Genomic DNA, 24030 nt, shown 5'->3' with positions numbered 1-24030 from the left:
CCTCCTGGGGACCCCGCCGCAAGAGGTGCATACAGCTGCAGCACTGAGAAGTCACAACGGAAGAGCGAGCGCAGCATGTCTCGAAGAGCACCCTGCAGGCTTTCAGCGTCGCCCGGATAGAGCGCCTGCCACAAATGCCACATGGGCTCGTACAAGTAGAAAACGTCCGGGTGTTGGTTAAAGAGCTCTCCCAGGAAGGACGAGCCTGTTCGCCAGGTGGCGTGCACGTAGATGTGTTGTTTCTCATGGGCCACTGTCTCCCCGACGGAGCTGAGGTTGCCTGGGGTCTTGGGGAACTGGTCTGCGCCCCCTTCTGCGGCAGATTGCGCCTCAGCGCCTTGCTCCCGTTCGCCAGCCGCCGCCGCCTCCAGACTCCATACTCCCAGGCTGCGCTGCAGGCCGGGGCAGTGCCCGACGCCCTTATCCTGGTCGCGACCGCCGTCCAGTACCGAGGGGATGAGCAGCAGCACCAGCGTGTACAGCACCAACAGCAGCGCGAACTTGCAGTGTTCTCGGCGTCGCCGCCGGCGGCTTTTCATCTTTTACCGACACCCAACCCCACCTCCAGAGCGGGTCAGAAGCAGGTTCTCGCACCTTCTTTGAAATCCCGTCCGGAGTCCGCTCCTCTAGTCTCTCCCGGTCTCTGTGCACCGGGAGGAGCAGAGCAGCCAGGCGGTGCATCCACAAGGGGAAACTTGGGAGGCGGTGGTGCTAGTGACGGCGCCCCTGTCCTCTCAGCACAGCCTCTGGAGAGCCGCCTATTGGCCGGCTTGGCAACCGCCCGCCCCGCCTTTAACCTCCACAGCTTCTCCCCGCCTTTCTACCCTACAGTTTGCCCATTGCTCTGCCAGATCTGGGCGGGGCTGCAGCCGGGTGGGGACGCCAGCTGGGACGCACCGAGCCAAGCCCGACCTTTCCCTAAACCTTCTGTAATGAGGTCAAGTCTTAAGGAATTGACTGCAGTCAAGGGAGGGGCTTGTGTGTACAGAAAGTGCCAAGTGACGGGACATGGATCCCACCCGGAGAACTCCTCTCCCCTTCAGTTTTATATCCCCAGCCTGGCCCTCTGTGTCCTAGGCCACTCGACACGATAAAATAAAAGATAGGTGGCTGCACATTGCATGGTGGTCCAAGGGATTTGGAGGCACTACTGCACTCATACAGCACATTTAATGATTAAGATCTAGGCTTCGTGAAATTCTAAATGTTGTGTTCCTTAAGATTTTGCCAGTCGAGGTCCCTGCATATTTAACAGACACTCCAAGGCTCAGTTTACTCAATTGTAAAATGTTATTCATTTTTAGTGCCCACACAGTTCCTGGGGTTGTGAGATGTAGGGTTGTTGCCACATTATATCCCAAATATAAGCAAGGGACATTTAAAGAATGAGAGTGTTAGGATGGTGATTTTTCCCAAGAGATGGTGTTTAAAAGAACACATAAGGAGTGAAACATAACAAAGGATACATGAAAAAAAAAATGACAGGAAATCCAAAAGCAAGATTAAACTTAGAGTTACTAAAATTCAAAAGAGAATCAAAAAGGCTAAATTTTGCTCTTTTGCAGTGGGATAATCAACAAGGAAAGGAGAGCTTTCTCCCACCTCCTTGGGTGGTGTTGAAAGGTTAGGAGAAAAGAGAAATCAAATCTATTCATCTCCACCAGGGGAAGTAGTTCAAATTGGAAAAGTAACATCTCCAAAGATCTGTTTTTCTCTTTTCTTTTCTTTTTATATGGTGGAAGTCACTCCACCTCTAAAACAACTGGCTCAATTGGGAATATAGCTCAGTGGTAGAACACTTGTCTAGCATGCACAAAGGCCCTGGGTTCCACAAAACATACACACACACACACACACACACACACACACACACAGAGAGAGAAAACTGGCTCAAGCACTTTGATTTCTGTCCACAGTTCTCTCCTCTTTCCAGCCACTTGTTCAGAATGCTATCCACCAATCTCACAGAGTACTACTCCCCACACTTTCTTTTCTGCATACTCACCTAAGAGGGGACAGATTTATGTGAGATGTATAGCTTTTAGAAGAAAATCTTTCTGCCCTGAGGTTAGGCAAATCACTCTTAGATATGACATCAAAGGTGCTATCCATAAAAGTAAAAATGATAAATTGGACTTCATGAAAATTAAAAGCCTTTGCTCTGTAAAAGATGCTTTTAAGAGGATGAACATGCAAGATATATGCTAGTAGAAAACTACTTACAAATAACAAATATGATCTTATAGTCAGCTATTTTTGTAGCTGTAACCAAAAGACCTGACAAGAACAATCTTAGGGAGAAAAAGTTTATTTGGGAGCTCATGGTTTCAGAGGTCTCAAGGCCAACTCCAATACTCTGGGCCTGAGGTAAGGCAGAGCATCATAGCAGAAGGGCATGAAGAGGAAAGCAACTTGGACATGGCAATCAGGAAACAGAACACCACTCACTAGATACAAAATATAATCTCCAAAGGCATACCTCCAGTGACCCACCTCCTCCAGGCACATTCTACCTGCCTACAGTTACAACCCAGCTAGCGCAGCAGTCAATCAATCCACTGATTAGGTTATAACTCTCATACTCTATCCATTTTGCTTCTGAAAATCCTTCATTGTCTCACACATGAGCTTTTGGGAGACACCTCACATCTAAACCATAACATCTGACAAAAGACTTGTGCCTAGAACAAAGAATTCTTGAAACAATGAGGAAATGGACAACTAAGTATAAAAACGGGTAAGCAATTTGAACAATTCTGCACCAAACATAGGCTGATGCCTATAAAGATATGAACAAGATGCTCAATACCAACAGTTAAATGCAAACTGAAGCCACGATAAAATACCACTAACAGACCTTTTACAATAGCTGACAGAAACTGACAATACCAGCTGCTGACAAGGTGGTTGAACAACTGGAACACTCATACATTGCTGGTTCAGCTACTTTGGAAAACAGTTTGGCAGTTTCTTGTAAAATTAAAAATACACTTACAGAATGACCCATCAATTCCATGCCTACACTTTTACCCCAAAGAAACAAAACTCGTGTTCACATATAATCCAATATGCAAATGTTCATAGACGTGTCAGTCATGATTGCTATAAAGTGGGAGCAACTTGAATGGGATTCCACTGGTGAATGAAAAAAACAAACTGTATTGATCAGTACAATGAAATACTATCCAGTAATAAACAGAAATTCACTATTCATATACACAGCCACATAAATGAATCGCAAATGCATTACTCTGTGTGAAAGAAGCCAGGTTCAAAGTCTGTAAGATTCCATTTATATATGGAGTATTTATATAAATAGGATAGGGAGGAAGAGCAGGAGAAGATTACCTCTAGATAGGGAAGAGAGGTGGGAGGGAAAGGGAGAGAGAAGGAGAATTGCACGGAAGATGGAAGGAGACCCTCATCATTATACAGAATGCATGTATGACGATGTTAGGAAAAGAAAAAAAAGTGTGTCACATTAGTTTGGGTAGAGAGAAATGATGGGAGGGGAGGGGAGGGGAAGTGGGGAAAGGAAGGACAGCAGAATAAAATAGACTTTATTATTGCTGTGTGTATATACGTGACTGCATGACCAATGTGATTCTGCAACCTGTATACTCAGAAAAATGAGAAATTATACCCCATCTGATTCAAATGTATGATATGTCAAGATCATTATACTGTCATGTGTAACTAAGTAAAACAAAAAATAAAATAAAAATGTAAATTTTATTGTAGGTAAATTTAAAAACCAAATTTTAACAATTCAGGTGGTCTGGTCTCTGTTTTAATCCAATCACCAAATTGTCCTGAGTTTCTGAGATCAAGTGGATGAAAATGGGCATAGGGTGTGCCTGAATCCCATGTTCAAGCTCTGTGAGTTCAGCCTTGGTATAGATTGAGATCTCTGGAAAGCAGGCTCTGAGAAGGAGATTAGCACACAGATTTATTGGGGTGAGCCCTTGAAATCATCCCTTTGAAGGAAAAGGATGAGAAGGATGCAGAATTGGGCACAGAGAAAAATTGGGTAGCAACTCAAGTTCAACATCTCGCTTAGTCTACCACATGGTAATCATTGAAGATGAGGTGACTATTTGGAGGTGTCCCCAAGTCAAGGGGAGAGGGCCAGGCTCAATGTCATTTAGTTATGAAATGCAGGCTGACTCCTAGAAGGATGTGACTTTGGGTGAGGCAGCTCTTTTCAGCCAAGGCAATCCCTAAAAGAGCTGACAGCTGGCAGTACCACTCCCAGCACCTGGGGAACATTTCCTTTATTCCTGAAGGAAAATTTGGACAGCATCCACCATACTCCCTAACCTCTTCAAAAGAGGAAATATTCTGGGCTGGAATTGTGGCTCAGTGGTAGAGCACTTGCCTAGCATGTGTGAGGCACTGGGTTCAATCCTCAGCACCACATATAAATAAATAAATAAAAGGTCCATTGACAGCTAAAAAATATTTTTAAAAAAGAGGAAGGGGCTGGGATTGTGGCTCTGCGGTAGAGCGCTCGTCTAGCACAGGCGGGACCCGGGTTCAATCCTCAGCACCACATAAAAATAAAGGCATTGTGTTGTGTCCATCTACACCTAAAAAATAAATATAAAAAAATGGTGATTCTTTTGGTTGAAATCCAATGACAGCACACTTATCAAGTCCCTTTGGCTTTTCTAATAGAAACCTAAAATAATAAATATTTTCTGGGCAAAAACTGAATTCTCACAGGGATTTTTCCAACTTTTCATATTATTTCCCCCTTTTTGTAATATGTATAATTTATCCTGTGGAAAGGAAACCATAAGTTGTGATGGAATTTACTTTGTTAAGCATGTTCATTTCAACCTTTTTCTTAACAAAAAAAATAGTTAAGGACACAGTGTAGGTCAGAGCATCTTTCATAATATTTTCACTTCTGCACATTTATAATGTATTGGATTTCTGATAGTTTAAGGACTGGACAGGCTTCCAAGCTCTGGCCACAGTGGGCCAAGGATTATTCTAGAAAGATTGTTAGGATATCATTGAATACTATGAAGACAGAGGTGGCACAATGAAAGGAGGAGTAACTCACCATCTTTCCTCCTTAAACATGACTCCATTCCCTCCCTTCTCACCTCTTAAGCTTCTCCTTCTTAATCTCCTTTATAGATGTCATCTCATCCCAAATACTGGGAACCCTAAGGCTCTATCCCTGGATTTCTCTTCTTATTGTACTAAACCACCTGAAATTTTCAATTCCTATGGCCTCTCCCAATAAGTTTACATTGTTGACTCTTAAATATCATTTCCAGATTTCTCTTCCCATTAGTCTCATATTCCCAATTATGTCTCAGTATCTTCACCTGGATGCTCTCCAGGAGCCTCAAATTCATATTTTCCCAAGCCAAATCCTCTATAATACTCTAAAAATCTACTATTTTTCATAGATTTTCTGGGTTTTTTAAACTTTAAAAAAATTTAGTTGTTGATGGACACAATACCATTATTTTATTTATTCCTTTTTTTAATGTGGTGCTGAAAATCAAACCCAGTGTCTCACACATGCTGTTGGCAAGCACTCTACCACTGAGCCACAACTCCAGCCCAGATTTTCTGTTTTGAATAATGCCCTGGTAAGATAATTAAAAACCAAGATGCCAGAATTATGAAACCTCATTGTCATTTTTTAGTATTCCTCCCTTTTTCTCAGATATCACATTCAGTCACCCTAGTCCATACAGTTTACCATGTGAGACTTCCTCTCTCTGTCTCTCTGTCTCTCTCTCTGTACTGGGGATTGAACCAAAAATGCTCTACCAGTGAGCTACATTCCCAGTTCTTTTTATTTTTATTCTTTATTTTAAGACAGGGTCTCACTAAATTGTTGAGGCTAGCCTCAATCTTAGAATCCTCCTGCCTCAGCCTCCCAAGTTGCTGGAATTACAGGCATGTGCCACCATACCCATCTTGAATGTTTTCTATATATGCCTCCATCAGTATTTCTTTCCCTCCTAAAACAGAACCATTCAATAATCCACACCTGCTTTTCCTTTTTTTCTTCCATATTTTTATTGGTACATAATAATTTTACATAATGATGGGGTTGTTACTTATTTGAACATATGCTTGGTTTTCCTTTTTAGCTGTGTGTGACCCATTATCTCTTAATTGGTCTCTCTACTCCCATCCTCTATTGCCTACACACTGTTATAAGATGGCTCCTAGACCAAGAGGATGAAGCCTACACTCTTTAGAATATCTCATAAGTGTTTTTACAATGCCGTTCTCACTCCTTAGAATGCCTTGTAAGAATTTTCACATTCTGGCTCTAATGTACCTCTATAGACTCACTTCTCATCATTTCCTTCCTATTCCTCCTCCATCTTCCATTTTGGTTCTGTTGAAACACAGTACGCTTAATATTGTGTATTCTAATCAGACTTCTGGGTTTTAGAAAAATGCTGCATTGTTTGATGCTTCTAAAATTGAACTTCAGTTCTTCATTCTGCCTGAAAAGCTTTTTGCTCACATTTCAGTCTATTATATCCCACTCAGATTTCATGTTCATATATAAAGTTCTTTTGATAGAATTAATGATTCATTTTTCTGAGTTCCCATGAAAGCTTATGCATTAAACCTTGTGCATGAAAACACCTCCTTACTGTTATGAGGTTGTGTCCCCTGCTGGAAGGACTGTGAGCTTCACAAAAAACCTGAAATATAATAGCTGTTAGGTTTGAACTAGTGAATTAAATACCCCCCATATAGTTGACATATTAAGCTGTGATTATGAATTGCATGAATCTAAAAATGAATTTTAATTATACACTGCACTCTAGGATATAAGATAGAAAATATTAATGTATTGAACTTAAGGGAAAGGGGAAGTACAGTGGTCTTCCTTAACTATAGGAAATATGTTCCAGAACCCCAGAGGATGCCTGAAACTGTGAATAGTACCAAAACCAATATAAACTATGGTTTTTCCTATACATATATACTTATGATAAAGTTTAAGTAATAAATTAGGTACAGTAAGTGATTAACAACATATTGATAAAACAGAAAATTACAACAAAATATTATAATAAAAGCTATGTATAATTTCTCTCAAAATATCTCACTGTACTGTAGATCTCAGCAACCTCAGGATACAATGTTTTTATTTCCATAAGTCAAAGATTTTTTTTTCCTTTTTAATTAAAGGAAGCACTTTACAGCTTCTTTTTGGCATATCCAAATTGCCATCATCACTACTCTTGCCCTTTGAGGCCATTATTAAGTAATATAAGGGTTACTTGAACACAAGCACTGTCATATCATGACCATTGATCTGATAAATGAGATGGCTAATAAACGACAAATGGGTAGGTACAGTGTGAATACACTGGGAAGTGAAATGATTCACACTCAGGGAGTGATAGAGCATGAAGACACAAGACTTAATCACATTACTCAGAATAGCATGCAATGTTTAGAACGTAGGAATTGTTTATTTCTGGAATTTTCCATTTAATCTTTTTAAACCAAAGTTGGCTATATGTAGCTAAAACCATAGGAAGTGAAACTTCAGATAGCGGGGACTACTAGAATTCAGAACTAATTTGGGAAACAAAGAAGAATGAGGGGCCTTTGTGGAAGAAATGAATGAAGAGAAACCAGAGGTGGACATTATTTAAAGACACATTTGTCAATTTTAACATTCTATTATTGCTGTTCTATTTTTGTAAATAGGTAAGTTGATGTGACCTAATGGCAAATAAGAAAATATCTGGTGAAAATATATTATGCAAACTAGGTATTGAAGAAGTTGAAACTTTTTAGTTTTTATTATTTATGGTTTTTGTATTTGTTCTTTTTAAAAATGATTATTTTTTAGTTGTAGTTGGACACAATACCTTTATTTCACTTATTTATTTTTAAGTGGTGCTGAGGATAGAACCCAGGGTCTCGAACATGTGAGGAGAGCACTCTATTGCTGAGCCACAACCCCACCCCTGTAATTGCTCTTGATGAATGTCTCTTATAAAAGAATTCAAGATGTAGATAAAGGAGAAATGAAATAAGAGACAATTCTATTTTAGTTAGTTAGATCACTGGTTCATTGAGACAATTTATTCATATTCTATAAAATGTCACCATCTGCTGGGGAAAGAAAAAATGTGCAATTCAACTTTATTGTGTGAGTGCTAATTCAAGTCAACATGATTACATAGAACTATAAAACTTCTTTTTAGCAAGATGATTACAATAACACAGCTTGTGAAAAATTACCAGATCACAAAGGCAAATATTACTCACCACACTGCTTTGTTTGAGGATATGCTTCTTCTGGTGAGCAGTTCAGATCAAATAGCCTTTAAAATGTTTTTAACAATCAGCTATTTCTCAGGACTGCTCATTCTTCGTTTTTTGCTCTTTTTGGTTACCACTTGATATGGATGTATTAGTTATTAAAACCACCTACTATATAGGTGGGACTTCTTGAATGCCTTAGTGACCAGCTGAACAAATCCCCTCTTCTAAAAGCAATGATAGCTTCACATGGTGGTGCACACTGATAATCCCAGTGACTTGGGATGCAGAGGCCGAAGGGTGGTAACATCAAGGCCAGCCTCTGAAACTAAGCGAGACTTTGTCTCAGAATAAATTTTTTTAAAAAAGGACTGGGGATGTAGTTCAGTGGTAGAGCACCCCTTGGTTCAATCCCCAATACCTGAAAAAGGAAAAAAATGATAAAAACCAATAAGACTGAAAAAAAGAACCATTTTAGGACTCTGGAAATTGACCAGGAAACAAAGAAAGTGGAAGAAAAATTATTATTATTCATAAATAATGACTGGAAACATCTCAAACTTTATAAAAATCATTGATTTATATAAGCAATAAGTTCAGTGAATATACCATGTAGGATAAACACAGAGATCTATACCTAAATGCATCCTAGTGAAACCATTAAAATCCAATGAGAAAATCGTGAAAGACACAAACCAAAACAACTCATCAGGTACAAAAGAACCACATTCCACACAAGGAAATCACAATGACTTCTCAGCAACAAAAATGGAAGTGAGAAGGCAGTGAGATGACATGTTCAAAGTGCTAGAAGAAAAAAAGTCAACCTAAAATTCTATATATATAGTAAAATTATCTTTTAAAAATGAAGGCAATGACTATTGTCATATATATCAAATTTTTAAAAAGAACATGAATTTATGACATTTGCCAGTAAAAATAAAAAATAAAGGCAATGAGCAAAAGATCTGAATAGACATTGCTCCAAAGAAGATATAGAAATGTTCAAGAAGCACACGAAAAGATGCCCAACATTATTATTCTTCAAGAAAACCAGTATCAAATTACAAAAAGATATCCAATCATACCCACTAACATGGCTATAATCAAAGTCAGACAGACAAACTGGAAGCTACATATATTGCTAGTGGGAATATAAAGTAGTATGGTCACTTTAGATAATGTTCTAGCAGTCCCTCAGAAATTTGAAAATTGAGTTGACATATGGCTCAGCAATTTCTCCCAATAGAAATGGAAACATGTCTATATAAAAGCTTGTTTGTGAATATTCATAGCAGTATTATTCATAATATCCTAATCCTGCTGTCCATCAATTGATGAATGGACAAGCAAATATAGTATATTCATATAATGAAATACAATGTGGATGAACCTTGAAAACATGTTAAGTGAAAGAAACCAGTTAAAAAAGACCATATATGATGATTTAATTTTTAAATATTTTTTTAGTTGTAGATGGACACAATCTTTATTTTGTTTACTTATTTTTTAAAATATTTATTTTTTAGTTATAGGTGGACACAATATCTTTTTTTTATTTTTATGCTGAGCATTGAACCCAGTGTCTCACGCATGCAAGGCAAGCACTCTACCACTGAGCCACAATCCCAGCTCCTGTTTATTTATTTTTATGTGGTGCTAAGCATTGAAACCAGTGCCTCACACATGCGAGGCAATTGCTCTACCACTAAGCCACAAACCCAGGCCCTGATTTAATTTTTATTAAATGTCCAGATGATGGGTGACTACCATTCTGGGGAATGGGAGATGGCAGATGCGTAAAACAAATTCTACAGTGATCTCTTACTGAACATAGTAGTCTCTTTTTTCATTAATAATTCACTTGGTTGTGTTTTGTTGCTGTTGTTGTTCTGGTACTGTGGATAGAACCCCGGGCCTTGGCATGCTAGGCAACTTCTCTAATACTCTACATGATCATTATAATAGATAAAAGAATTACTGGACAAAAATCTAACACCCATTTATAAATAAAAAACTCTCAGTAATTTAAAATGATATAAATTTCTTTAATCTGATAGAGGGCATCTGTGCAAAACCTATAGTTAGCATAGTACTTAGTGAATGAGTAAATGTCTCTGCCTTAGATCAGGAACAAGGCCAAAATGTCTTCTTTAGCCACTTTTATTCACCTTTATGCTGGACATTCTAGCTGGTACAATTAGGTAAGAAAAAAATAAAATTCTTGGATCTGACACCAAAAATATGTACTGTAGAAAACATTGGTAAATTAGACTTCATCAAAATTTAAAACGTTTGCACTCAAAAGATAATGTTGAGGGGTTGGGGTTGTGGCTTGGCGGCAGAGCACTCGCCTCACACGTGAGACCCTGGGTTCGGTCTTCAGCACCACATAAAAATAAATAAATAAATAAAATAAAGGTATTGTGTCCAACTACAACTAAAAAATAAATACTTTTTTTAAAAAAAGATAATGTTGAGTTAGGCACAGTGGCATATGCCTGTAATCCCAGCAACTCAGGAGGCTAAGGCAGAGGGATCACAAGTTCAAAGCCAGCCTCAGCAACATACTGAGATCCCATCTCAAAATAAAATATGGAAATGGCTGTGAATGTAGCACTTTTGGGTTCAATCTCCAGTACTAAAAAGAAAAAGAAAGATACTGTCGAGAAAACAAAAAGCAAAAAGAAAGGAAGTAAAACTATTTGAAGACAACATGATATTGTACATGGTAAAACCTAAGGAACCCACAAGAAAAACCTATTAGAACTAATAAATGAGTTCAGCAAGTTCACAGTATACAGGGTCATAGCAATGAACAATTAAAAAATACTAAGAAAAGATTTCCATTCACAATATAATAAAAAAGATTAAATAGGAATAGGTTTTTTAAAAGAAATGCAAGAATTGTACACTTAAAGCTACAACATATTGCTGGGCATGGTAACGCACACCTGTAATCCTAGTGGCTTGGGAAGATGAGGCAGGATGATTGTGAGTTCAAAACCAGCCTCAGCAACTTAGTAAGGCCCTAAGCAACTCAGTGAGACCCTGTCTCTAGATAAAATACAAAATAGGGCTGGGGATGTGGCTCAGTGGTCAAGTGCCCCTGTGTTCAATCCCTAGTATCAAAACAAACAAACAAACTCCCCCCCAAATAAAACTCTACAACATATTGAGACAAATGAAAGCAGATTTAAGTAATTTAAGAAGCATTCCCATGCTTAATATTATTAAAGTAGGAGTTCTCCCCAAGTGATATAGATTCATCATAATCTCAGTCAAAACACCAGCAGAATTTTTTGTAGATACTGACTTGCTGATCCTCAAATTCACTTGGAAATGCAAAAGACCCAGAGGACCAGTATGTCACTGATATAGTATAGTCATATATATTACTAGAACAGAATTGAGAGTCCCAAAATAAACCCTTTTGTTTATGGTCAATTGAGCTATATACCCCCACCCCTGTCCTTTTTATTTTTATTTTTTTTTATTTCGAGACAGGGTCTCACTAAGCTGCCTTGTGATGGACATTTCGCTTAGCATAGTGTCCTCAAAGCTTATCCATATTGTGACATGCATTGGAATTTCATTCCTTGCCGGATGTGGTGGCACATGCCTGTAATTCCAGTGGCTTGGGAAGCTGAGACAGGAGGATTGTGAGTTCAAAGCCAGCCTTGGCAACTTAGTGAGGCCCTAAGCAACTCAGTGAGACCCTGTCTCTAAATAAATTTTTTTTAAAAAAGGGCTGGGGAGTGGCTCAGTAATGAAGTGTCCCTGGGCTCAATCCCTGCTACCAAAAACAAATAAATAAAAGAAAAGAATCTCATTCCTTTCATAGGCTAAATGACATTCCACTAGATGTATATACCACATCCTCTGTCAGTGGACATTTGGTTGTTTTTACATTTTGGCTATTGCAAATAATGTTGCCATGAAAAATGGTGTATCTGCTCAAGTTCCTGCTTTTAATTCTTTTGTGTTTATCTCCAGAAGTGAAATAGCTGGATCATATGGTAATTCTATGCTGGACTTACGTGGAGAAAGTAGGTCAATGGGGGCATGCCCTTAAAGGATGTATTAGGATGCTGGCTCATTTCTGCTTCTCAGCTGCCATGAGGTGAGAAGCTTTCCTCTGCTACACACTCCTTACCATGATGTTCTGCCTCATCACAGGCCCAAAGTGATGTGGCCAAGCAACCACAAACTGAAATCTCTGAAACTTTGAGCTAAAGTAAATCACTTCTTCTTATGAGTTGATTATCTCAGATACTTTACCAAAAAAACAGAGAGCTAACACAAGGCTGTGTGATAGGCAAGAGAGCAGTTGAGAAATTGAGAAGCTAAAAGAAAGGATTAACAGATAAAGAATATGTCATATGGTCAATGAGTCATTCTGAGAGACAGTTTTTTAGGGGTGAGGAGTTATGCTATTTTCATTTTTTAAAACTCTGAGCAGTAATGATCCTGAATTGTATCTAGAATCATCCCCTATCTACTGGGGTTCCAATGAGAATACTTCTGCAATAAGAAGTCCGTTGAGCCACTGGTTTGACCCAAAGATTTTCAAGGGCTTGGATTGTGGAGGGGGCACTGAATTGCTTCTGGCCAAAACTAGCTCCAAGCCCACCCTGGCCATGTTTGCTTGTGGAATAAAAGACTAAGGATTCCTAAATCAGAGAGAAGGTGGTTAAGTTCATCAAATGTTTGTAGTAAGAGTAGTTTCTAGTTAGCCAAACATAATTCCTATCCGTACTTCTGTCTCCATGTATACATTATGTAAGCATGGAGTAGTGCTTATAAAAAATTGAGGCATAGATCAGTTGTCCCTGAATCTTTAAAAACTGACCCTGTTTGTAAAACACCAAATGCAAAATAAATTAGTAAATAATGCTAATTGTTATGAAAACAGAGGAATCTGTTTTGTGAGACTAAGTCCTAACTATAGCATATAAAATCAGATTAGTTTCAAGAAATACATTTTAAGATAATTTACCTCTGAAATAGAAAAATTTAAGAAAAGTTATAAAAACCTTCCATGCATCTATAGGGGAGAAAGAGCTCTTCTCTATTTATTTTATTTATTTTACAAATACACAAGGATCTTCCCAAGAGTGAAGTCTGCAGAAATAACCAAGGCCTGATGTTCTTTGTTTTTTTAGACAAAGAACAATAAATGTGTGAAGGAATGACAGGACAAATGGATATCTGGAATAGGGTTGTAAATTCTAGGGATGTAAATTGCCAAGAGATATCTGGGGAGGGGATGTGGAAGCTAGTAGAAGATAAGGGTTATTTCTGAGTTTGTTTTTTCAGGTTCACTGCATCCTCAATTAGCAGTCTCTGCTAATCAAGGCTGTTTTCCAGCCTTGGTATGTGAAGGACATCCCTCCCCCAAAGAATCTTTGTGCTCTGCTGCTTGTAGGGAGAGTCAAGCCAAATGGTCCTTTCTAAAATTACAGTCCCTCAAGTGATTTCAGCTTCAAAACACCAATTTGGTGTATTTTGCCTTAACCCTTTCATATTCATTCAACAAATATGTATTGAGCATTTTCTATATTCCTAACAGTATTGTAGGCAATGGAATACAAAATATACAACAATCCCTGTTCTTATGGGAGATTATATTCTACAGATGTGGTGAGGGGTGGCACTGTACCCCAGCTTGAAACAGTTGACCTTGTGAAAGGATTTGAGGTAACTTCTTAAAATCTTTTTGAAATAATTCATATAGCAAAACATTTAACATTACAAAGGGCTCAATTCAGAGGCTTTTAGTATATTCACAATTTTGATTGACCATCCCCCCTATCCAATTCCTGAAATATTTTTATCACTCCCAAAAGAAACTCCATACCCACTTGTATCTTTACTCAATCCATATGTTCAAGTCCTAACCCCCAGTACTTCAAAATATGACCTTATTTGGAAATGGTGTCTTAGTAACTATAATTTTTTATTTGTTCTTTTTAGGTATACATAACAGTTGAGTGTATTTTGACAAACTAGATGCAATTATTGAAGGTGAGGGCATTTAGAAGTAGGGTGGGTTCTTAATATGACTAGTATCCCTATAAAATGGGAAAATTTGGACACAGACATAGACACACACACACACACACACACACACACACACAGGAAGAACACTGTGTGAAAATTAATGCTGTTTTGCCACAAGCCAAGGACCTTCCAGAAACCAGGAGAGAAGCCTGGAGTAGAAGGCCTGCCACACTCCAATTTCTAGTCTTCAGAATGGCCTTCTGTTGAATAAGGCCATCAGGTTGTGGTACTGTCTTTTGGCAGCCCTAGAAAACTAATATTTCATTACCAGTTATTCTCCATTCTTCCTTCCCCTCAGTCCCAGGCAAACAGTAATCTAATTTATATCTCTATAGATTTGCCCATAATGGATATTTCACATAAATTGAATCATACAATATGTGTCTTTTGTGTCTGGTTTCTTTCACTTCTCATGTTGTAGTGTTTATCTATTTATTCTTTTATGTGGTTGAGTAATATTCTATTGCATGACTACACCACAATTTGTTTATGTATTCATTCATTGATGCTCATTTAGGTTGTTTCTTCTTTCAGCTATTAGGAATAATGCTACTATGAACATTCAAGTACAAGTTTTGGGTGAACATGTTTTTAATTATCTTGATTATTCTGAGAAAGAAAAAAAATATTCTGAGAAAAATTAAGATGTTTGCCTTTCTTACATAGTCAGTTGATACATTACTTCTGACATTGGATATGTGGGAGTTTCTCCCCACACACAAAACAGTCACTTTTCCAGCAGATCCTTCAGTGTATACTACCTAGATGTCTTATAATTCAATTTATTTCTGATGATATCTACCTGGAGATACAGAGTCAGACCCCACAATTGAAGGCTCAGTACCATAAGACTGTTCCCCCACTTCAGATGCCAGTTATAAGCACAGGTTTTGACTGGCTAAGTTGAGGTTCTCATGACACTCTCCTTGGGTTCCATTAGTTTTCTATAGCAGCTCACAAACTCAGGGAAACAAAGTCTATTCTTTTATTATAAATGATGCAGGTGAACATCCAGATGGAAGAGAGTCATAGGGCAAGGGTTGGGAGAAGGATCATTGGGCTGGAAGCAGTGGTGCATACCTGCAATCCCAGAGACTTGGGAGGTTGAGGCAGGAGACTTACAAGTTCAAGGCCAACTGGAACAAATTAGTGAGGCCCTAAGCAACTTGTTGAGACCCTATTTCAAAATAAAAAATAAAAAGGTCTAGGGATATAGCTCAGTGGTAAAGCACCCCCAGGTAAAATCCCCAGTATTAAAAAAAGAACATAGGACTGGGGATGTGGCTCAAGCAGTAACGCGCTCGCCTGGCATGTGCGGGGCGCTGGGTTCGATCCTCAGCACCACATAAAAATAAAATAAAGATGTTGTGTCCACTGAAAACTGAAAAATAAATATTAAAAAATTCTCTCTCTCTTTCTCTCTCTCCTCTCTCTCTCTCTCTCTCTCTCTAAAAAAAGAACATATACTTTAAAATATGTATCATGGGGCTGTGGTTGCAGGTCAGTGGTAGAGTACTTGACTAGCATGCACAAGGCCCTGGGTTCCATTCCTAGAACTCAAAAAAAAAAAAAAAAGATGAATTTGTTTGGATTTGGATGTGTGTGTGTGTGTGTGTGTGTGTGGTGCTGGGTATGGAATCCATGGCCTCACACATGCTGGTCAAGCACTCTACCATTGAGATAGCATCCACAGTACTGGATCTTAAAAAAAAAAAGATTAGAGGTATGAATTAGATTTCCAAGATTAAAAGTGCAGTAAACAATTAGAAATGTGGAATTAGAGTTTGATAAGAAAAGATAAAAAATAGAAGCTACTCTAATAACTGGATACTAAATAATATATTACTGAATGATGAATGGATAGCACAAGAAATCAGGGGTAAAATAAAAAAAATGCTTAGAGATAAATAAGAATAGTGATATAAAACCTCAAAATTTCTGGAACATTATAAAGGTGGTTCTAAGAGGAAAGTTCATAGCATTGAACTCATTCATTAAAAGAATAGAAAGACATGAAATAAATAATCTAACATTACATCTCAAAGCCCTAGAAAAAGAAGAAGAAATCAACACCCAAATCAGTAGAAGACAGGACACAATAAGAGGTCCAGAATAGCCAAAAGCAATCCTTATTGAGGAAAGTGATGCAGGAAGCATCACAATACCAGACCTTAAATTATACTACAGACGTATACTAACAAAAATGGCATGATATTGGCACAAAAAAATAGAATTGAAGACCAATGGAACAGAATAGAAGACACAGAGACACACCCACATACATACAGTCATCTCATACTAGACAAAGACACCATAAATATACACTGGAGAAGAGACAGTCTCTTCAACAAGTGGTGCTGGGAAAACTGGAAATCCATACATAGTAGAATGAAATTAAATCCCTATCTTGGGCTGGGTTTGTGGCTCAGTGGTAGAGTACTTGCCTAGCATATGTGAAGCACTAGACTTGATTCTCAGCACTACATAAAAATAAATAAAATAAAGGTCCATCAACAATTTTTAAACATATATTTTTAAAAAATCTACCTCTCACCCTGCACAAAACTCAACTCAAAGTGGATCAAGGACCTAGGCATTAGACCAGAGACCTTGCAACTACTAGAAGAAAATATAGGCCCAAATCTCCATCGTATCTGCTTAGGAACAAAATTCCTCAACAAGACTTCTAAAGCACAAGAAGTAAAATCAAGAATCAACAAGTGGGCTGATATCAAACTAAAAAGCTTCTTCACAGCAAAGAAAACAATCAAGAATGTGAACACAGGGGCTAGGATTGTGGCTCAGTGGTACAGCATTTGCCTAGCATGCATGAGGCACTGGGTTCGATCCCCAGCACCACATACAAATAAATAAATAAATAAAATAAAGGTATTGTGTTCATTTACAACTAAAAAAGAAACATAAAAAGAATGTGAACACAGATCATATAGAATGGGAGAAAATCTTTACCAGCTGCACCCCAGAAACAGCAATAATCTCCAGTTTATACAAAGAACTCAAAAAACTTAACACCAGAAAAACAAATAACCCAATCAATAAATGGACAAAGAAACTGAACAAACACTTCACAGAAGTCATACAAATGGTCAAAAAATATATGCAAAAATGTTCAACATCTCTAGCAATTTTAGAGAAATGCAAATTAAAACTGCACTAAGATTCCATCTTACTCTAGTCAGAATGGCAATTATAAAGAATACAAGCAATAATAAATGTTGGCGAGGATGTGCGGAGAAAGTATTTTCATACATTATTGGTAGGACTGCAAATTGGTTCAACCACTCTGGAAAGCAATATAGAGATTTCTCAGAAAACTTGGAATGAAAGCACCATTTGACCCAGTTATCCCACTCCTTGGTCTATACCCAAAGGATTTAAAATTAACGTACTACAGTGATGCAGCCATATCAATGTTTACAGCTCAACTCACAAAGCCAAGGTATGGAAACAACCTAGGTGTCCTTCAACAGATGAATAGGTAAAGAAAATGTGGTATATATACACAATGGAATATTGCCCAGCCATGAAGAAGAATGAAATTATGGTTATTTTGCTGGTAAATGGATGGAACTGGAGACTACCATGTTAAGTGAAATACATCAATCCCTAAAAAAACCAAAGGCCAAATGTTCTTTCTGATATGTGGAAGCTAACCCATAATAAAGGGGGAAGGAAAGAGTAGAAGTTCATCAGATTAGACAAAGGGGAATGAAGGAAAAGGAGGAAGATAGGCATAGGAAAGGCAGTGGAATGAATCCTACATAACTTTCCTGTGTACATATGTGAATACACCACAGTGAATCTCAATATCATGTACATCCACAAGACTGGGATTCTAATTAGAATAAGATATGCTCCATGTTTGAGTAAATATATCAAAATAGATTCTACTGTCATGTAAAACTAAAAAGAACAACTAAAAAAGCTATAATTGGAATGTTTTTTTAAAAATATTTTTTTAAATTTATTTTTTAGTTTTAGGTGGACACAATATCTTTATTTTATATATATGTGGTACTGAGAATCGAACCCAGTGCCTCACACATGCTAGGTGAGAACTCTACCACTGGGCCACAACCCCAGGCCCATGGAATGGTTTTTCTTTAAAAAAAATCTAGGTTGAAGATATGAATATGGAATTAATCACACTCCCCCCTCATAAACATGGACTTTCTATCCCTTTGAAATTATATCTTTGTGGCATTTCATTCCAAAGAAAAACAAAACTAATTGTAAAATAGCTACACCGTTTTTCTTGTTTTGTCACTTACCTCTTCACCTCCTGTCCCTTTTTGTATGGATGGATATTGTTTATTAGAGATATCAAATCCCTACCAAAATTTTTGCAAAATTTTTCCCAGTCTATAGTTTGTCTTTGATATTTTAAGGTGTATATTATGTTGTTGGTTAAAATGTAATTTTTTTTATTTGTAGATGGACACAATATCTGTATTTCATTTATTTATTTTTATGTGGTGCTGAGGATGGAACCCAGGGCTTCACATATGCTAAGCGAGCGCTCTGCCACCGAGCTACAGCCCAGCTCCTTAAAATATCTTTGATGAGGTCTAGGACTTACTTTATGTACCTTCTTGTTTATCCACCACCACAAGGTTATATAATATTCTCCTGTGTATTATTATGATATTTTATTGTTTCCCATATTCAATTTAATCCTTCTGGAGTTTGTCATTGTATATGATATTGTGGAGAGCAGATGAACTCCGGTTATTGGTTGATCCTGCACTGTAGGCAAAAGCCAAGTTTGGGAAACATTCTTTGCCAAAAGGCAAAGATGTGAACAGCCTTGATACTTGGCTGTGACACTAATATTTATCAGATGTTCCAGTTCAATGGGTTTTCTGGGTACTGCAAGATAGTCACAGGAAATTCTTAACACTGTTAACAGCAGGATAGTTACAAAAATGTTTCTAGATCTGTAACTTTTAGTGCACAAAGAAGCCTCTTAATAACTTGCAAGCCTTAAACAATTTATAATGCCCCTATAGTTTAACTTCCTGATTATGAGACCTTATATAATAAACTTGCACAGCTATTTCTGGGCCACTGTTCCTCCATCAGAGGGCCCAGCTCTGCTTAAAAATGAATCTGTGCTTTCTTTGTCTCTGTATTTTACTCCATCTCCAGTTGCCCCTACTCAAGATCTTTTGTTGATACTGTACTGGTGGAGACATGGTTTGATATAGGTATTCAGATTTTTTTCCCCTTATAAATAGGTTTACATCATAGTATCCTTGTTGATTTCTACAAACTGGAAACATCTTTGTTACAGAATATTTTCCACATATATGAAGATACACATGTAATTCTGCCTTCTACTGTCTTTCTTTTGTTAATCACCATAACCTAGTATTAAGTAGATATATTTTTTTTAAAAAAAACTTTGCATAATAAGGCAAGTTCCCCTCTCAAATTCTTATGTTTTCATATTTTCCTTAGCTAAATTACAGACATGTAATCTTCTATATGCTTGATGCTGATTCAGCATTTTAAAGTCTTTCTTTTAATATTTTAAACATTTTTTTGGTTGTCAATGTATCTTTATTTTTTAAATTTATTTATTTGTATGAGATGCTGAGAATCAAACCCAGTGCCTCACACATGCTAGGCAAGCACTCTACCACTGAGCCCCAGCCCCAGAACAGCATTTAAAAATCTTTATTAGTCATCTCTTTAAATCTGCTCCATGTCACATTATTTCACATACAATAGCTTATAAAGTAGTCCCTATCTTGTAGGATGAATTATCCCTTGTTACTTTATCCTCAAAATATTCTTGGCTGCTCTTATTTTACTTCTGCCAATTAAAATGTAAAATTTTACTAAAGGTTCTGATCCCATTTTGGATATCCATTTAAATTGCCTTAACTTCATGGATTAGGTTTAGGGATAGTTTGGTTTTTACAGTATCAACTATACATTCAGGGCTATCATATATTTATTTATTATTATATATATATGATGAACAACCTTCCTAGTTTTATTTATAGTTGTATTCTTACTTTTTATGATGCATTATTTTTCCTACTATATATATTTTACTAGTATTATTACCTGTACATCACAGTGAATATAGATTCTATACAGTCCCTAGTTGATATCTAGATAGTTTATCTATGTACACAAGCCATGATTCCATTTTATTTCAGAAACAAAATGTGACAATGCAGAGGTTGATTTATGGTGTCTAAGGGAAAAGGAATCTGGAAGATTTATGCTACATGAAATAAGCTATACATAGAAAGTTAAATACTGTATGATCTCTCTTATATGTGAAATCCAAAGAAGTGGAACCCCTAGAAGTAAAGAGTACAAATGGGTTTGATCCTCAGCACCACATAAAAATAAATAAATAAAATAAAGGTATTATGTCCATCTACAAGTTAAAAAAATATTTAAAAATAATGTTGTTTTGTGGTTCACACCTTATTAACCAACAGGAAATTCATGCAGTTAATTAAAACAGGAAGAAGTGCAAAAATATATTTGTGTGTAAGGAACACTTTCATTGCATTAATCAGTATCATCGCAAAAGTTGCCTTTTGAAAAGACATCTGGACAAACAATTGTTAAAATCCTATGAGACAGTGACTTTCACATAAGGCTTTACTACTAGAACAAAAAGGACTGAAGAGAAGCCAGGCACAGAGGCTCATGCCTGTAATCAGCAACTTAGGAGGATGAGGCAAGATTACAAGTTCGAAGTCAGCCTTGGCAATTTAGCAAGACCCTGCCTCAAAATAAAAAAAAAAAAGGGCTGGGGGTGTAACTCGGTGGTAGAGCGCCCCTAGCTTCAATTCCCAGTACTACAAAAATAAAAATAAAAATAGAAAAGAGACTAGCACAAAATGAGGAAAGGGCCTTCATTTGTGATTATACCAGCTCTATTCAATTTAGATACTCTCCTGCCTATGAAAATTCACAGGGGCAGCCACAGAGGGAGAAATGCTGTCCAACCAGGAGATGAGCACTGGCAGCAGGCCTTCCCTTCTCTACTGGAATCACACAGTTCAAAAAGTGGGACATCATCAGAGCATTACCTGATGGGCCTGTCATCACACTCATAACAGGAAAATCTCCAGGAAGAGGCAGGTACTGGGAACCCTCAGGAGAACACCATGCTGCTGCTGTAGTAGGTATGACCCAATTCACACCCACAGCAATTATTCAGGACCCCTGTTCCTGTGGGAAAAAAACAATTGTGCTCTCTGTTGCCACTGCTTAGGTCTGAAACTTTCTGACAAATGTCATAAAAGTGCACTGCTGAGGACAGAGTCCAACAGGTTTTTAAAAGATCCACCTCACTGAGATGGTTGAAAGAAACTGCAGACTGTGTGCCAACCTAACTAACATAGGGTGTTAGGGGTCCCCAAGACCACTCTCAGGCTTGATGATTCCCAGAAAGATTTAGAGAATTATATTCTTTAAATTTTTTGAGTATAACAGTTTTTTGAGCCCTTCTGAGGCATTATATGCACATTTATGATTATTAAAATTAAGGTATGAAAATTTAAATTGGCAAAGGAAAAAGGTGCATGGGCCAAGTCCAGGCGAAACTAGGCACAAAATACCAATTGTTTTTTCCCAGTGGAGTCATATGGACAGTGCTGAATTCTTCCAGAAACAATGTATAACAATACATGCAAAATATTGTCAGCTAGCAATCCTCGGCATCAGGGGTTTTATTTTTTTTTAATTGTTTTTATTTTTTGGTACCAGGGATTGAACCCAGGAGCATGTGACTACTGAACCACATTCTCATCACTTTTTATATTTTCTTTAGAGACAGGGTCTTGCTAAATTGCTCAGAGCCTCGCTAAATTGCTGGGGCTGGCTTTGAATCAGGGTTTTTATTGAAGGTCAGTCACAGAGGCATGCAGTGCCCATATGACCAGCTTTAGCTACTCAGTCTGCAGCCACTAGAGTCAAACTACATAGTATGGCCCAGGATCTCAAGCATAGAAAAGCAGATGTTCATTGCAAGTCGCACTATTAGCAAAAACTATCTGATCCATGCTGGGTGCAGTGGCATACACCTGTAATCCCAGCAGCTCTGGAGGTTGAGGCAAGAGGATTGTGAGTTCAAAGCCAGCCTCAGCAATTTAGCAGAGCCCCGAGCAATTCAGCAAGACCCGGTCTCTAAAGAAAATATAAAATGGGCTGGGGATGTGGCTCAGTGGTTGAGTGCTCCTGGGTTCAATCCCCGGTACCACCACCACCACCACCAACAACAACAACAACAAAAACTATGGGATCAAAGTAAAGTAGTGATACCCAAAATACAAATCACTCTTATTTTACAATAAAAAATTAAGGTTTTAAATTAACTTCATTGTATATATTTGAGGTTTACCACATGATGTTTTGGAATATAGATAGTAAAATTACTACTATAGTAAAGCAAATAAATATATCTATCATCCACATAGTTGCATAGTTACTTTTGTGACAAGTGCAGCTAAAATCTTATTTAACAAAAATCCTTACTACAATGTGGTTGGATTAATGGTAGTCCCCATGTTGCACCTTAGATCTCCAGACTTGTTCATCCTATATATCTGCTACTTTGTATCCTTTGATCTACCTTTCTCCATTTCCTGTTCCCACCAAGCTATAAAGTGTTTTGTTCTTTATCTCTGTATATTTGACTTTTTCTCTTTCTAATATTCTCCATATAAGTGAGATCATGTGATATTTGTCTTTCTGTGTCTGGCTTATAGCACTTAACATAATATCCTCCACCTCCATCAGTGTTGTGGCAAAAAGTAGGATTTTCTTTCTTTTTTTTTTTTTGTAGTTGTAGATGGACAGAATGCCTTTATTTTATTTGTTTATTTTTATGTGGTGCTGAGGATCAAACCTAGTGCTTCACGCATGCTAGGCAAGCACTCTGCCACTGAGCTACATCCCCAGCCTTGATTTTCTTCTTTCTTAAGGCTGAATAACATTCCACTGTGTGCATGCATATGTATGTAGTTTGGGCATGTATACCACATTTTTTTTATTCATTCATCTGTGGATGGACCCTTATTTTCAAAAACACTTTCTTATCATAGTTTGATTCCATTTTATTTTTATTATTGACATATTAATTACATAAATTAATGGGATTCGTAGTGATATTTCCATACATGCATGTATTGATCATACCCAACCACCCTTCTATCCCTGCCCTGTCCCTGTGTTAACATTGTTACTAGGGTTCCTGGTCAGAGGCTTGGCTCTGGTGGTCCAAATGGGTTGGATTCAATCACCCACTGATATCAAGAGTAAGAGAAAAAGAATAAAAAAAGAAAAATGAGCCAGCTGACTCATGCTTACAATCTCAGCTGCTCAGGAGGCTGAAAGAAGAGAATTGAAAGTTCAAGGTCAGCCTCAGCAATTTAGCAATGCCCCATCCCAAAATAAAATAGAAAGGGCTGGGGATGTAGCTCAGTAGTAGAGTGCTTGCCTGGCACACAAGAGGCCCTGGATTCAATCTCTAGTACAGAAAATAATTAAAAGAAAAAAATGATAGAAATAAAATGAATTTGTTTATTCTGTGTTACCAAACTGCAAGGACAGCTAATCTGCCTTCCCTTAAGCTCACAAAAGAATCAGTATTAAATAGAGGAAGAACAAATGGGACTGGGGTGGGACAGGGTGAGGCTG

At 37.6% G+C, this 24030-nt stretch overlaps 1 protein-coding gene across 2 annotated transcripts in view; it reads right to left on the bottom strand.

Moving 5' to 3' along the window:
- The window catches only part of Chst7 (carbohydrate sulfotransferase 7), a 21068-nt gene extending 20304 nt beyond the window's left edge, over positions 1 to 764 (bottom strand). The window contains exon 1 of one of the 2 annotated variants that reach the window (XM_048796470.1): positions 56 to 764. In XM_048796470.1, coding sequence (XP_048652427.1) covers positions 56 to 539 — 484 coding nt within the window. In that variant the 5' untranslated portion in view covers positions 540 to 764. The remainder of the gene's footprint in view (positions 1 to 55) is intronic. The other variant, XM_048796471.1, reaches the window with a different exon arrangement.
- Positions 765 to 24030: the final 23266 nt, after the last annotated feature.

The sequence above is a fragment of the Marmota marmota genome, unplaced genomic scaffold, assembly GCF_001458135.2.
Source record: "Marmota marmota marmota unplaced genomic scaffold, marMar, whole genome shotgun sequence".
Classification (NCBI taxonomy): Eukaryota; Metazoa; Chordata; class Mammalia; order Rodentia; family Sciuridae; genus Marmota; species Marmota marmota.
The sequence above is the reverse complement of the archived record's forward strand: the minus strand, read 5'-3'. Positions and strand labels throughout refer to the sequence as shown.